This window comes from Osmerus mordax, chromosome 20 (genome assembly GCF_038355195.1).
Source record: "Osmerus mordax isolate fOsmMor3 chromosome 20, fOsmMor3.pri, whole genome shotgun sequence".
NCBI lineage: Eukaryota > Metazoa > Chordata > Actinopteri > Osmeriformes > Osmeridae > Osmerus > Osmerus mordax.
In genome coordinates, this window is record NC_090069.1 from 5,890,765 (window position 1) to 5,907,253 (window position 16,489).

The 16,489-nt window shown below is 40.9% G+C and overlaps 1 protein-coding gene across 5 annotated transcripts in view; it reads left to right on the plus strand.

Moving 5' to 3' along the window:
• Positions 1–737: 737 nt before the first annotated feature.
• Positions 738–16,489, plus strand: part of LOC136964505 (pre-B-cell leukemia transcription factor 3-like) — a 42,977-nt gene continuing 27,225 nt past the window's right edge. For 4 of the 5 annotated variants that reach the window (XM_067258658.1, XM_067258659.1, XM_067258660.1 and 1 more), the window contains exons 1-2: positions 741–937; positions 1,343–1,416. In XM_067258658.1, coding sequence (XP_067114759.1) covers positions 741–937; positions 1,343–1,416 — 271 coding nt within the window. Of the gene's footprint in view, positions 938–1,342; positions 1,417–16,489 lie in introns of all 5 variants that reach the window. The other variant, XM_067258662.1, reaches the window with a different exon arrangement.

Consider the following 16,489-nt stretch of genomic DNA (forward strand, 5'->3'; position numbering starts at 1 on the left):
GAGTGGCACCTTGTCAATCGCTAGCTAACCATCGAAAGCCGTCATGCAACTGAATGCTATCAGTTTTACAGTATACATATTACGCACCGTTTTTGATGCGTAGCCTAAGAATAGCCTACATCTTATCTCATTTTTTTTGTGTAAACGTTGAACTTTGAAAAGTGGCCAAACAGTTGGCTATTCTCCTCATCAGCATCCGTATCTTCACTATTGCTGCAGGTATTGCATAGCAATCGGAGAAAGAAACTGCAGTTTACAACTTTCCTTTCATTGACGTCCTCGCGTAGCCTTCATTTTTGGTTTGCTCTGGAGTTGCGCTTGGATTGTTGGTTCATTGGAATCTTGGAAGTTTGACGTTTGAAGTTTGAAGAGCTGAACGAGGATGAAGTCAAAACAGAACGCACGGTGGAAATTACAGTAATCTGGAAGACATTGATTCGGACACCAGCGAATGACTTATACCCACCTTTTTTCTTCGCTTTTCTCTGCTACTTTATATATCATTGCAGATTATTGTTGAGTCGCATGCATACCCTGTGAGTTGAAAAGTGCAAGCGGAAAATAATCAGATAATAATTGTACAGGTTACAGCTAAAATAGCCTCCTATTCCAGTGTATTGATCTCGTGTCTGTTCTCGACTGGACTACATTACCCCTGTGATTGAGACTATCCACGGTATATTCGCTTTTTTTCCTGTGCGTGGTCAGAAAAGAAGCGCATTGATTGAGTTGCGGTAGATATGGAGGAACAAGCCCGGATAATGCAGGCACTCAGCGGCGTGACACTAGCTGGTCATCCGGTACAAGGAGGCATGGGACTACCGCCGCCTCACGGACACGAGGGTACCGATGGGGATGGAAGAAAGCAAGACATTGGGGACATTCTTCATCAAATTATGACAATTACTGACCAAAGTCTGGATGAAGCGCAAGCAAAGTTGGTCTCTTTTAATCATAGATAAAAATTGGCCGGATAGAGATTTCAAAAACATAAACAATTAGTCTAGTTATTTTTTTAAATTAATGAGTCATTAATGGAAATGCTTTATTGTCATGGTATGATAACCTGGTGATGTTCAATAATTATTACATTTAATTGATCATGCAATTGGTTAAAGTGTTCAGCCTCAATTGCACCATTGTAACTGATCTGATGAAATTTAAAACTTAAAAAAGCAATATGTATTGACTTGTGTTGTGTTAGAATAGGGCAAACCATAATTCCCGCCTAAAAAATACAAAGTAAAACAATTGAATTGCTGAGGGTCTCCAATTATTCAACAAGAAATGGTATAACTATTGTTACTAACTAAGATTTTTTTTATTGTCCTTATTGACATAGGAAACATGGATTGAACTGTCACAGAATGAAACCAGCGCTCTTCAGCGTTCTCTGCGAAATCAAAGAGAAAACGGGTGAGTCAAAAAAGCAATATTTTATAGTTTGTTGTCAAGTCATTGAATTGAGCGGCAACTGCATCGTTTATTTCAACGAGATTTTCTCTAGGTTAGCCCATCATCTACCGCAATGTTTGCGCTCCAATTTATATTTTTATGTACAGTTGCCTAGGCTATACAACGTACAGATGTGGTAACCAACAACACACATTTCTATCCACACAATTCGTCGATGAGTCGGGGGGAGCCGAACACAGCATGCACTCGACTAGCGGGCGACCAGTGTGCCTCAACACCTATCTCTCTTTTGACTCGAGCTAACTGATGATCCGTGTCCGAGCAGTAGACATGCACGCAGAATAGGATTCTACTATCATACGAAGATAACATCGATACTGCTATGGTGGAATTCATGTTAATGTAAAAACAACAACAAAAAAACACACAAATCATTGACCACTAAACATGTTTTAAACCATTAGTGATTAGGCTACGCGACAAAAGCATTGCGCCTCATTAAGAGCAAACTGCATAGGCTGCAGTAGGCTATGTCATTGAGCATATACCATTTGAGTTAATACAGGCTGTATATGTTCATATAGGCCCAGTAGCCTATAGATGAATTATTTAGGAGTAATATAACCAGTGTTTACTTATTTGAATCAATGATTTGAGAAAAGAAAAAGAGGAAACACATAGACCACAGTTGAAGAGCAGTTTGACCATACCTGAATGAGATATGCGCTATAGGGTCACCATTAAAAGGAGACTATGGGGTTTCAGAAAACATGACACTGAGGCATCAGTGATAAACTGGTGACCAACAAGTTAAAACATTAGCAGGGCATAGGGAAATGTGGTTATGAAGTGACTGGTGGAACGCCATAACTTTAAATGAAGAGACAACTAACATTATGAGAGAGACAGAGAGAGACAGTCAACTAAAAGAGACATTTGTAATTTTATACAGCATACATTTGTAGCAATTGTTTGAGGATTGTTGAGTTACTGAACTTGTACAGAATGCGGACATGGAATTATGCTGAAATCTCAGCACACACACACAACACACACACACACACACACACACACAGTAACACACACACACATTATCCATTAATATAAAAAAAAAACATGCTCATAATTTTTTTTAACTAATTCCTTTCATTTCTGTGTATTACTAATTCAATTGGTTGAATCAGAGTTTTACAAAGTCCCATGTAGCAAATGATTGAAATTATTGTTCACTCGCGTAAGTCTTGTTGACAATATTGCCTTATTATATTCCACTTAGACAAAGCATTAGTAAACCATTTTTTCAAGTGGTGTTTGGCAGCTTGAAGTCAAAGACGATTATATGCTTTGTACAGTATCCCAGTACGGTTACAGTCTTGTCATCATATTGCCTACTGTAGAGTCTGGAGACTCCTGTCATAGTTTTTATTGAACGTTTATTTTCTTGTATTCCTTTTATTTGTTCTAAATCACATTTAGTGCAGGACATGCACAAGTTCTGCTTTTTAGGGGTTTCAGGAGGGCTTGGATTGTTAACTCTGATTAGTCGTAATTTTTTTAAGCCCACTAGGATTGGCTGGTTACTCATCATGGAGGAAGGCATTGGTGAATACTATAAATCTGTTGATATGGAAAATATCCGTGATCGGAATACTCCCATAGTCCGTGAAATGCTGTCTTGTGTGTTAAAGGGGTGCCATAGGCAGAAGAAGCTGGTTGGTGTAATATAAAATTCACCTACACATGACTAGACATTCTTTAAGATTTTTTTATAGATTCATCCTGAATATTCACGTATGTAGTTCATACTAGTGTGCAAACATCACTTGTGTTTGTGATGTATGGAATATAATAAGCAGTATATAAAAAAAAACTGTCAGTATGCAATGTGCTTGGTAGTAAACTATACTTTTATGAGAAATGTTAACAAATTGATCAACTGTAATTGTAATCTTAAAATGGGGGGTCTTTTTAGTTTGAGGAGATACATTTAGTGGGAAGTGTGTGCTTGGTAACCATGTAAACCAATGTAAGAAAGTTTATTGGGACTGCAACAGGAGAAAAACAGAAGAGGCATTTATGTGTGACGCTGTGTGTGTGTGTGTGTTTGTGTGTGTGTGTGTAAGCCTGTGTGTGTGTGGTGTGTAAGGTTGTGTGTGTCTGTGTGCCCATGACTCGTATGAGGAAGATTCGTCTGAAAAACATGTAGCAGAATAGATCGAGTGAATGTATAATTCTGTTGTTTTACCTGTTAGTCACACAAATAGGTTATTGTTAAATTTACAGTGGACCCTAAATGTCTATTTTCCAGATTTGGAGGGAACTGTTAATTGGCTGAGAAAACGAAAAGACAAGTTCAAACACTTTCTAAGTGTTCTAACTCATTTTATCGTATTTTTATATACGGTTCCTTTACCGTACCATTTCAAATGAGAAGCAATTTGACAAAACAGTGTTTTTGTTCCTATAAAATGGGCTTCACTTTCTTGGGAGGCAGAGGTAGAACTGGGTGTACGTTAATTCCATTGTGATTTTCTGGTTTAATGACAAGACAGTAATTTCTCTTTTGGGAGAAACAACTTTTGAAATCAGAGTATTTCAGATTTCCTCATGAACTCTATACACAATAGTATGTTACTATTAATGTTTTATTATTAATGGATAGAGATTTAAATATATGTTCTGTTAAGTTCCCTGATACCTTTCTTGACTCGCCTAGAAGGGAAAAGAGGGAAACATTTGGTTGGAGGAGGGAAGAGGATTGAGGTGATTCCCTGAATGCTTTAGAACAAAATCTGGGCAGTTTTATACAATTACAAGCCTAGGGCATATTTGCCGTTGTCCTAGATACTTTCACTTTGATGTGCTAATTACAGTGGTGTTGCTGAAGTAGAACCAGTCTTCTCCAGTCAATGCAGCAAGAGGTTAATATTTTGAGCAAAGAAATATGTCCAGAATCTGATATCATGAAGCACATAGAATAAGCTTTTAGTCTTCACTGTAGTTCTATTTTTGGGAAAGGCGAAGTTAAGTAGACCATAGCTCTCCTGGCACACACCACAGGTACAGTACGCAGTATAACTGCTGTATTGTTTCCTCAATCCACAGGCTCAAATGATGTGTTTGCATTCTACCAAATACATATTCTTAATGACATTCTGTATAGAGTACATTCACGCTTGGCTGAATCAATTGTGAGCTTAGATTGTAATAAAGCGAAGTGAGGGCAATTGAAATCATTAACTTGATTTACCAGCCAACTCAGATTCAGGAGGTAAGCATTTCTTAAGCCTGTGGGGGACATTCCCTCTCAGGGCAATCAAATAGAGAGCTAATGAGATGAATAAATCTGTCTGCATGTTCATTAGATAAAGTGTGTGCAACCTCCACCAAAATAATAATAATAATAATATGCTGATAATAATAACTAGAGTACTACTGCTACTACTACTTACAGTTATATCTATATTCATAATATCAAGAATAATAGTCTAGGGGAGAAGATTAGTCACATATTTTCATCTCTTGTACAATACAACTATTTTAACATAGTATATTGCTGCAGTTTCTGTATACAATAATTATTTTGGAGTAATCTAGTTCAAAATGTCAGTCTGGTACTGCATGTTTCATGGTTTCAACTGTCAAAACCTTGAAGTTCGGTGTCAGTCATAGTCACTTAATGTGAGTGGTGTCAAATGCAACAGGAGGAAGACTTGTAGAGAGAGCTGCTTGTATAACTGGTCTAGCCATATAGCTACACACACCTTTGTGTGCATACTGTATGAGGGCAGATACCACAAACCATTACAGATGCAATATCTGGATGACATTTCTGAGAAATGACAAGACATTTGGGATTTGTTAAACTACTCTACTATACTCCTTAAGTCAGTCACTGGTTCTTAACAACAAGTACTGTACCATACTGGTGAGCTTCCACCTATTTTGCGTCTCTTTGACAAATGTTAAGATGGACATTATGAACCAGTGGTTTGGAAAATTGACTAGAGTGTGAACATTATCGGGTGAAATCCCTGATATGATTTTTGATGCTCCTAAAGGCATGTTATGAGCTGTGGTTTTCCTGGTTCATATTGGCTTGTTGGGTCTATGTGTTTCATTAGTTATAGCAGTACACAGGGTTTTCACTGTGCTTTCAGTGTGGACTTGTTTATTTCTGTTGCAAATGATTACTGGTACTAAAAACTATGCTGGTTTCTAAATTATTTATTAGTCTGGTTCAGCCCTCTTTCTTTTGGCTTACTCAAATATTCACCAGTAAGGCTAGGGAAAGTTACAAAAAAAAGTATAATTTAGTGTTGATGATAAAATACCTCGCCTCCCCTCATCCCTGGTGTATGGAACGGGTGGGATTTCTGCGGTATAGGTGAAAACCCATCCCATGATTGTTTCTTTCACACATATAAGATATGGTAATGAGCCTCTATGGCAACTAGCATGGCAATTAGCATCCTGCAACTATTTCTTAGCAGGTTAATTGCAAAAATGTTCCCTACTGCACGTCTGGCTTGTTAATTAGGCTTGACAGGGATGGTAAAATTGCGATCTGGGGGTGGTGATGGCGTCTAGGAATGACTGTCCATCAAGTGAAAGAACAATTGATTAACGGTACACGGTTGCCAGAACGCTGAAGAAATGATATGTTCCCTGAGATAATGCACCAGCCCAAGGCCAACCATGTTGTTGTTGTTGTAAGTTGCAAACTGCTGCTAACTACCACATCATCACATATTTCACTTCTGGCTTTCTTGACTGTGACTGAACCAATAGTGTTTTTTTTTAAAGACAGCATGCAGATGGTGCATCTTCTCACTGAGGTGAAGATTTCAGTTCGTCAGTAGATCAGTGTTGTCAAGTTTCCAAAAATCTGACTAGTTTTAAACCCTTGTCAAACCCCTCCAATGAATCTTCAGAATCCTAGCTCCATAACCCTGACCGTCAGCACATGACAATGTGTTGGTCAACTTTGAGTTTGCTGGTGTTGTTGACTGAACGCCCTGTGTACTGCCCCATTGTTCAACCCCAGATGCTTTTAAGACATGTCCCTGGCGCAGAAGTGAGATGAGAACCAATAATGCTCCATCACCGTCACAGCCTCTTAAAGCATGGGGGCACGGAGGCCTGATGTATTTCCTCAGCGGAGGGCTTGTAGCACACTGGCCCCAGTAAAAAAAGACCCAGCTGATGAATTCAACGTTGCCTCTGATGCCTCCATGCCCCTCCCCTCCTCCAGGTTAACCAAATTGTGCTCAAGTATTGCAGCATTAAATTTTCATTTCCGAAAAGTAAATGTTCCGCCTGGCGTTGGCGCCGCTTTCAATATTTTACATCCCCCCCTCCCACGACACGTGTATATGAAATAAGTGCCGTTTGTGATGCGTTGTCATCCATAATTTTGTCACCGGGGATAAAAGCTTTCGAGTGCACCCACCCGCCACCGGCCTAAGCCCATATATTTTATGGAAGGGGGGGGGAAATATGACATTAGCAAGGCTGTTGAACTTTTCTCGAATCTGCAATGTGCACGCGGGGCCATTTCCCCCTTTTATGATGGATTAAGGAATTATTTGATATTCGTCCCTATCTCCCGTCTTCCTAACAAATACATACATAACTCATTCTTTCCTCACTCAGCATATTACATCCATTTGTATCCAGATATCCTGGTTTCATACCATTTATTTGTGTTATGTGTAGGCCTCGGTCTTGCAGATTCATTCAAATGAAATGGAATAACGATTGGCTCTGTTTTCAGACACAGACACCGTCTCTGCTTTATTGATGGCTAAACTGTTTGTCGAAGGACACACCAGTTTGCTTTTGTTTACTTAATATCGGATTGACTATTCTATGATGTGTGAAGGGTGCTTCAATTTGAGGGCAAATGCCAAGTTACAAGTTAATTGTTGAATGTCATAGAGTGAGATGAGAATATTGCTACAAAAGCAGATCCAATAACAACAGTACTGTGCAAGACAGTCCTATTTATAGGCTACTTTTATCATACTATGTCTTTAGTTCTCATTTAAGAGCCTAGCAATTCGTTTGATGAGAATAGATACATTTGAGCTCAGACATTCCCTTTTAAGCATTGACGTTCAAACGTGCACTGCATCTAGTATTACTGTGAAAGTGGAATATTTAGCTTACTTGTATTACTGTGAAAGAACAGACAACTGTTCTTTCACAGTCTGTTCTTTCACAGATACCATTTTGACTGAAGTGTTGCAATGATGATGAAATGTGTTTTCGTACAATGTTGTGGAAAGATCATTTTGTTAGTGCATTTGTCTGTGTCAAGTTGCAATAGCTCAACAGCAAATAAGAAAATTGCTCAAGTCTAAAGAATGGAGATTTTTATTGTTTTGAATACTCGAAATCCACAAGATTCAAAATCCAAATAGTTTTGCAAATAGAGGTAGAGATAGTTTACCAAATGCAGCTGTATTTAGCTATTTACATGTATTTGTTGGTGTTGAAAACAACGTGATAATGTCATACAGTAACCACAGTTATAGTGACCTTAAATACTACTTCAAAGCGAAAGCCTTATTTTGCAGCATACATGATTCTGATATCAGGTCTGAACAGAAATAGAATATCATAACACATACAGATTCTGTTCATACATAATTGCATTTATAATGTGTTGCCTTAGTTGTCTTAAAACTGAATTACATTTCAAATAAACATGTTTAAGAGTTGCTTAAAACGTAATTACATAATTCTATCTCGTTCAGCGCTAATTGCTCAACATGAATATTTAAACATTTCATTATGTATTTGTAGATATATAAATAAATGTTGTTTGTTTCCAGTATGAAGTCACTTAATTTTAGTGGAGGCTTGGATATGTAAAAAACAAAGTGGCTGGTCCCAAAGACGCTCAACTCTTCCAAAGACCATGAATTATTTTCACAATAAGACAGAGCTGGAATGCCTTCCTTTATCACTTACAGCAGCTTCATCCCTGCATGATCTTTGTACAAGATGCCACTGCATTTCCCTTCTAAGTTGGAGGGAGAAATCAGAAGAAAAAAACAGCTGCATGAAACTTTTATCAGTGTTTTATGCCGCTTTAATAAGACAAATAATTCTCATTGGAGGCCCGGGTTGAGGATTTGGTATATTTAATTCATTATAACCACCGTGCTCTTAGAGTGCAGGCCTTGGTACACTTCACTTTGCTGTCTGCCAAAAGGGGAGCGTAAAAACTTAAAAGGGCCATGTAAAAGCCGTCCAAAGCTGATCTAAAGCCCTATGTGAAAGAGGAGCTGCTGCAGGGGCTTTTTCAAAAAACTGCTGGAGGGGATTATTTTATTTGAAGATGTTTATGGAATGCTATTTATGCATTCCCCGGCAAGCACAGCCCAAACAGTTTGCATTAGTGGGCACTGAGCAAGAGCATTCTGTTCCTGTATCTAACTTCTTGTGATTGGGAGGGTTCCCATGGGTTATCAACCTCATATTCAAAACTTTAGTGTTTCATTCCCGACACCACCCCTCCTTTGCCAAATCCGTGATGTTTTTATTCTGCACAGCAATGAAAAGATGTGCTCACATATCATCGAAGAATCCTAGGTGCTGGATAGTGTCATTTTAACGCTCCTGTTATCTTCAAACATCTTTTACCCCTGGGGTCACTTTGACCCCAGCAATATAAACCTGAATATAAAACAATATAAAAGACTGTCCTGTACACATTCTTTATAACATTGCCTGTTATGGTGACCTCAGTATCATCCAAAACAACTAAAAAAACTAATGTGTGTAAAATGTTGATATTTCTTTATTGTTATATTCAGCTAAAACAAAGTGGGGTAAAAAAATGTAACACTTGGTACTGGCATCTCATGTTATAACACTATACGCATTCCAAAAGCATATTGTTTTTGTATGCTTTCGGATTGTTGCCTGTATAGAAGGTTTGGTTGACAACAACTCAGGGAGAAATTGAACTTGACTTTGAGAGAATGCTGTGGTGTCATGTTTTAAATTACACACACCATTTCTCCCTTTCCTAGCAGGTATGAGTGGAGACAGTGAAGGCATCTTAGGAGAACTCTCTGGCTCTCAGATAACTAGTATCTGTCGTAATGATTGATATATTCACACCATGCTGGAAGCACATTGTGTTTTTCAGACTTTCAGACGAGAATTTTCTTTAAAGTTGGGGACAAAATGTGTTTGTAAGTCAGGTAATAGTTTTGTAGCAAACAGTTTACGCTATGCTTCATCGTTCGTTTAAGTAACTTTTCCCCTTTCTATTTTCAAACAGGTTTGAACTAGTTTCAATAGTTGTCTGTATTTCTGAAACTCATGCAAACGAATTTAGGACTCATTTAGAAGAAGATTTCGGTGTTTTAATGTAGAGTTTACGATTTTTTGTCACAAAGAACAAAGAAGATAAACATGTAATGAATTACTGCCATTCTGTCTTAATTCCAATGCCGTGAAATTATTCTTGTGTATGTGTGGGAAGCCTGCGCTTGGAGAGCCCACAGCTCAAAGAACACTTGGTGCAATCAGTGAGGATTTTCACACCCCGCTTCTTCTTTTCTAATCTCCGTGTAGCCATTTTATGTTCATCACCCTTTTTTACGACCGTCACATAAAGGTGTTAAATCTAACTACTCTAAATCTGTGAAAATGTGATTACGGCCAAAATAGGATGTTGTGTAAAATATATCCAGGAAAGTGGAAAAATACAGAGCATTCTCTTCTCGGATAGGAATACTTTATAGACCAAAAACAACAACAGAAAACAGTTTTGTTTCTGCCTCATGTTTTGGCTGGGCTGTGAAAAGGGATATGTTGGAAAGTTAGTGGACTGCCATAAAGGGAAGCTTACACTTACAGACTCTTCTAAACTGGGGTTGTAAAGAATCTTGCTCCTCAGAACATAATTGCTGTCTAAGATTGTTTGTCTTTGTTGCACACTTCTGTCATGACAGAAGAAAAAACAGTGAACAGTTGTCAGTTGGTGGACAGTGTGGGCTAGCTAGCGCCTCATGCTGGAGCCAAATGCACTCTTTGACATGATGTAAAAACATTAGCTATAGTCTACTGTAGCAGTGATAGACAGTTGGATGCACGCACACACACATACACACACATACAAAGACACACACAGGCATCTCCCACATGTCTCCCATAAGACAAGTTAACTTTGAAGTGTAGATGACTGTAGATGTATGTTGACGCAATTAAAGAGACAGAGACAAAGTAACAAAACAGGAAGGCCTCAGTGCATCAGGGGAAGTGGAGGGAGGGATTTTGAAAGGGCCCCGGTGTTAAAAACTGGGAAAAGGTTGGAGGGGTTTGTGGGGTTGGGGTGTGTGTGTGTGTGTGGAGGGGGTACCCGTCTGTTAGTCTCTCCCACCCACTGGGTCTAGTCAGAGTTGTGCACTCTCCCTGACGCGCCCAGTCAGTGGCAATACATCACTGTCAGGGGCCTAACAGAGCTAGCCCCCCACGCTAACTCCCTGAGCTCCTGCCTATCTGGGTTAGTTATCCCTACATCGAAGAGAGCCCTGGACACATGGTTACTGCTACAGTGGGGAGGAATGAGTCTTTTTACAGCTCCTAGCCACATTGTGTAAAGGTACGGTCGTTTAGTGTGCTGCCGTGCAGCAAGAAGGTCCTGAGTTCAATCCCCGAAGGGGGGCCTGTCGGTGCTTAGGTGGGATATCTCCCGGGTCTTTCTTTGGGTAGTTTGTATGTTCTCGGCTGGATCCCATGGGTTCCCTCCGTAAAAGAACCCACCCATAAAAACATGATCACTCTCCTGCTCATGTCTCTGGCCAGAAGTTGGGTCGAGCACTTGGACTTGGGTCCCTGGGTGCCGTGGATGTGGCTGCCCACTGCTCCCGGCCGCCGTGGGAGGAAGGCACGATAGGTGGGAAAGACTGCAGAGATGGATTTCTGTGGACAGACTGGCATGTGCGTGGGAGTATCTACACACTTGTGTGTGTGTGACCACATTGTGAGATTGAGAAAGGATTGTTCTTCTTCTTTAGGTGTTTGGGGTTGCTCTCTATTTGGCTAGCATGTACGTCATATTTGAGCTTACTGTAGGTTGTTGATATGGATCATGTCTACGGAGTGTCATTATATAGTAGTAGTTAATATTTCAGTGTTTCAGGTCTAGACACACACGTTGCCAGTGGTAGACATGTGAGACTCAAAAATGTATTTTCAAGTCTAAATTGATCTCCATTGCTATGTGAATGCATATTAGTTCCTCTGGCAAAATACTGTACTGCGATGAAAGGGAGAGATAGAGAGAAATAGAGAGAGTGGGAGGGAGAGAGAAAGAATGAGAAGAGAGAAAGAGTGGGGGCGCAGACCTGCGAAAGCAATTACATCTTAATGGGGTCATTTAGAAGGCAATTGGCAGGGTTTAATGGAGAGGAGAGGTGAGAGTGAAGGGAAATTTGGACCCTGGAAGTGTTTTAGATTAAAAAACTAGCAAGTGTAGCATTGTGGGTTCAGTATGTGATGAAAGAACTGGAAAGTGTTCATCTTCAGATTCAAGAAAAAGCATACATTTTGGATACGGTACACAAGCGTGTCATAGGCCTAAATCACATACATGCACACATACAAACACATACGCACACACACCTTTACAAACACAATAATGTTGTACTGTGACCGAGGATACTATTTAAGATTGTAAAGAGAGAACCATTTGGACATATAGCCTGCTAGCCTCTCTCACTCCTGTCGCGGTGTATCATTAAAGGAGGGTGGGAGGTAGAAAAGTCAGGGTTTCTTTCCTGTCAAAAGGTTGGACGGAAAGACAGAGAGAAAGGGAGACAGAAACAATGAGAGAGAGAGAGAGAGAGAGAGAGAGAGAGAGAGAGAGAGAGAGAGAGAGAGAGAGAGAGAGAGAGAAAGAGAGAGAGAGAGAGAGAGAGAGAGAGAGCAGGATGAAGTACAAAAAAATCAATGGTGCAATCTTCTTCCCTTGCCTCCGTGCACGGTAATTGAAATGGAAAATCAAATGAACGGCGAGCAGATAATTGTTTTATCAATATTCCCTTGCCCGCCCTACAAGGGTCAGCACGCCATGATCACGAGGCGGGGATATGACGAGGACAAAATGTGAAATTGAACAGCAAGGCTCTAATAAATCAGACCTGACAACTGAGAGTGACCAGCATGTAGCAACAGAGGACAGCCCCGACGGTTGGGCCCTCACATTTCAAACGGAGGCTCTTTCCTAAGGAGATGTTTTTCTCCACACGGCAGTGTGAGCGGGCGTGTCTGTGTGAGCGGACGGGATTGCTTCCGAGTGAGGGCCTCCGTTTGTGTGACGCAGGGATGCTTTTTGGGGACAAGAAGGTTTCGCTGAGATTGTGTGGGAATCGAAATATTTTGGTGTATAATCATGCTAGTAAATACTAGCAGTAAATAAACAGCAGTTCTGTGTGTATACGCGAAGGCATTCCAGCAATGTCTGATCCAATCAAAAAACAAAAGAAAAACGTTGATCTGGTCTAATGGCTATAATCAAACCTATCATGATCCCTAAACCGCGTACACATACATAGCATACACCACCCAATCTCTAAGCAACACACTGTGCCTCAGTCACCTATATCCACCCCATTTCCCTCCCTGCCTCGGAGATCCTGATTCCTGTTAAGCGATAGGAAAAGGATTAGCTGTCCATATCAGCAGCGAAAACATACCCCCGGTCTAATTCCTCACTAGGTTGTCGCACACGTTGACTGACAGTTTTACAGATTCGGTTCCCTCCACTTCTTTGAAGGCCCAACATGCCGGAACAGGGAAGGGATGATGTGTAATCGGTGAGGTTTTCGCCCATACGTTTTGCGTTCCCACGGTGTGAATTGCGGAGACAGCGAGTGAATAGGACTCGGACTAGGACTAAGACTAGTCCTAGCTAACACTTAGCACTACTACTTAGGTACTGTTGTCTGTGGTTTTGCTGAAAGGGGCAAAAAGAAAGAAAGGATATCTCTTGTTTTTGAAGGGGGCGGGGCGGCTGGGTGCGGTGGGTTCATTTAAAAAGTTGGCGATCTAGTCTTTGCAGATGATCATAAGGATGAAAAAGGCTCATTTGAGATTTTGTGACAGAATGATAAATTAGTATGTAAAGAATCTCAAAGGAATTTAAACTTAAAAAATGTGCACGCCAACGGGTACAGTGTTAAGTTTTGCACACATACACAAATGCACATGCACATACACACACACACACATATGCACCCACACACACATACATTACGTACGTACACACTGACAATCAAGCCTCTCTTTGTCTTTCAAGCCCACTGTGATTTAGGGCTCCTGAATTGTCACGTTCATGAAAATTTATTAAGATCATTAAAGGGGGTCATGTAGAAACCACTCTGATGATTGATGACCACAGGGGCACCAGGAGGTGGACGGCTTTGATTTGGGTTGGGCAGAGTGGCACTAAATCTTCTTGAAGTGTGTCTGTTTGTTTTCTCATGCTGATTCACGCACAATCAGAGCGACAAGTCTAATTGCAAACCCAGTGCAAAACCCAGGGCCTCCCCCATCCCACCACACACCACCCCTTCGCCGAGCATTCCCTGTAAATCAGAAAATTAAATAAATAACGAAAACACTTCCCTTTTTTTTTTGACCTTTTCCGAATGATGGATAAGTTGTAGGATTTATGGCTCTTGGGGAGTTCATCGGGACGCTTGTAACGGGATGGCTCAGGGAGGGGGAGAGATGAGAGTGGAGAGTAAAGTGAGTGAGAGAGGGATTTCAGTTTTTTTTTCTCTCTCCAGCAGGGTTATGCAATAAGCCATGTCGGAGTAGTGTGTCGAGGGTATTGTAAATTACAAAAGGTACCAGTCGGATGGCGCATTGGAAGTCCTTATGCAATGTATATGCCGAGTATGAGACATAGCTTTTACATACTGTTTTTGCATCTGTTGCCACAATGCTTTCGTGAAGTGATGCAGCACTGAATAAAATACATTTTGAGTAATACATATTTCAATATATGCAAAATCACATAGAAAATCTGGTTTACACTTGCTGTGTTTAAAATAAAAATGTTAAGGACCGTAAAGCAAGAGATGTAATTAACCAACGAATGCCCTAATTCGACCCTTCTACCAAAGTATTTCATATTTGCATTCTAGCCCTGTGTTTCAGGACTCTCAGGATTGCATATCAGACTAAGGAAGCGCTTTGCACATCACATGATGCATGATTAACAGCGAGAGAACTACCCCTTTAGCCAAAGAACGCTTGGTTCTCAAAGAGCGCGGCGAGAAAGCTTGTTGTTTCACCTGGGTGCTCTACCTGTCAAAGCTATGGTCTTTCATCTCCTCTGGGAGAACAATAAGTCCTTTCAGGTCACGCCAAGAAAAGCTCAGAGCTTCAAGGTGAGCTGGTGCATGTGCCGTCTCCCACAGTGGGCTTTTCTTTGATCCCAGGGACTGAAGGCAAGATTGTTCTACCAGCACCAAATGCCAAGAACACAGTACAAAGAGACCAGGCAGGGTTAAATAAATAAATAAACACCCCACCATGGCAAGTACCCTTCCACTCTTGTTTAGGAGGCGGTGAGACGACGTCAAAAGGAGTAACTGCCAGGTTCACAAGCTGTGAATACAGTAAGTTATGACGTTTCATCCAAAATCGTCAGGGCTTGTCTGAGGTCTGATTTGGAGGGTTTTTGGATGGAAAACTATCATCACCTCAGCCGTAAACTTTTTCTCTTCCTTCAATCCTTGCTCCTTCCATCTGTTTTTTTTCTCATTTCTTCTTCCACTCCTCTAGCTAACTCACCTTCTCATGTGTCCTGGGAAATCAGTACGATCAATAGTTTCTCTTTGAGGTCGATCAAAGGCCCTATTCAAGGGTAACAGAATTCGCAGTGGCCTTCATTTAGTCTCCAATCAAGCCATAACTTAGATCCGCATGGCTAAGCATGCGATTGGTCTGTGAAGTACGGCCGATGGAGGTGATTTGTTCAGATCGACCCCTCCTTGATAGATCACTTCCTGCCTTTGGCCCTGTCCTTACAGGAGTTCATCCGATCTCTCATAAATCAAAGCATTTGGGCGGATATTTTGAAGTCAGTGCTCAAGATCAAAATGGGCCAACAATTAGCCTAAAAGGTCAGTCGATAAAACCACTCTTCTCCTTAAGGACTTTCGTGTAATATGCTTTTATGTCATAAGTTGAACTCCGCCAACTCTCAGTATGTAGGAATGAGGAAATGAACGATAATATATAGAGCTTGGGCACTCAAACGCTGAAACCCCAAAAAGTTGTTGTGCATCAGCAGCTAATTACTAATTACTGCAGGTGTGCTGATTATGTAACAGGACCATGTGAAGATTGCGGATGTGCAATCCCCCCTTCTCACAGGTGTTACTTATTAGTTTGGCAGCCAAGCCCTAATTGGCCTAAAAATCACACATGCATGAACCTGAGCATTCAAACACACTCACATACAATGCTGTGCGGCATGAAAGACGGTAGCTAAAAGAGAATTTAAACCTGCGTGTTAAACATCTCAGACACCTTGCTTCTGACGTGTCAGCCTTGACACAATTACAGCCCTTTTAATTTGGACATAAACACAGGTCCACTAGCGCCAAGCGTAATATCTCATTTGCATAATTACCATGCGTTTTAAAGAGGGGCTGGCCTTGATGCCATGTTAACGAGACAGGTTTAATGAGGGTGAACGAGATGGTACGGGTGGAAGAGGGGCTCCATTGCAGGTGTGCGAGGGTGTTCCACAGTTGACAGCTACATCAGGAAGCCTTCCCTCCCTTTCCGGTTTGGCCCTCCTTTCTTCCCCTCCTCTTTCTCTTCCCAGGGCGTAACTACTAACCTGACAGCCCTTAATAGTTGACAAACTGTTCCTCAAACCCCAACACTCCCCTTTGGTATTGTCTCCTGTCAGTGATATTGGCGCAACGTCCTCACTGTAAATCAATGGTGTCGAGGGGTTTTTTCCGGAACATTTTACAAGCCGGTTTATCGTTTTCACGTGACAGCAGCAGACGTGTGGTATTTATCA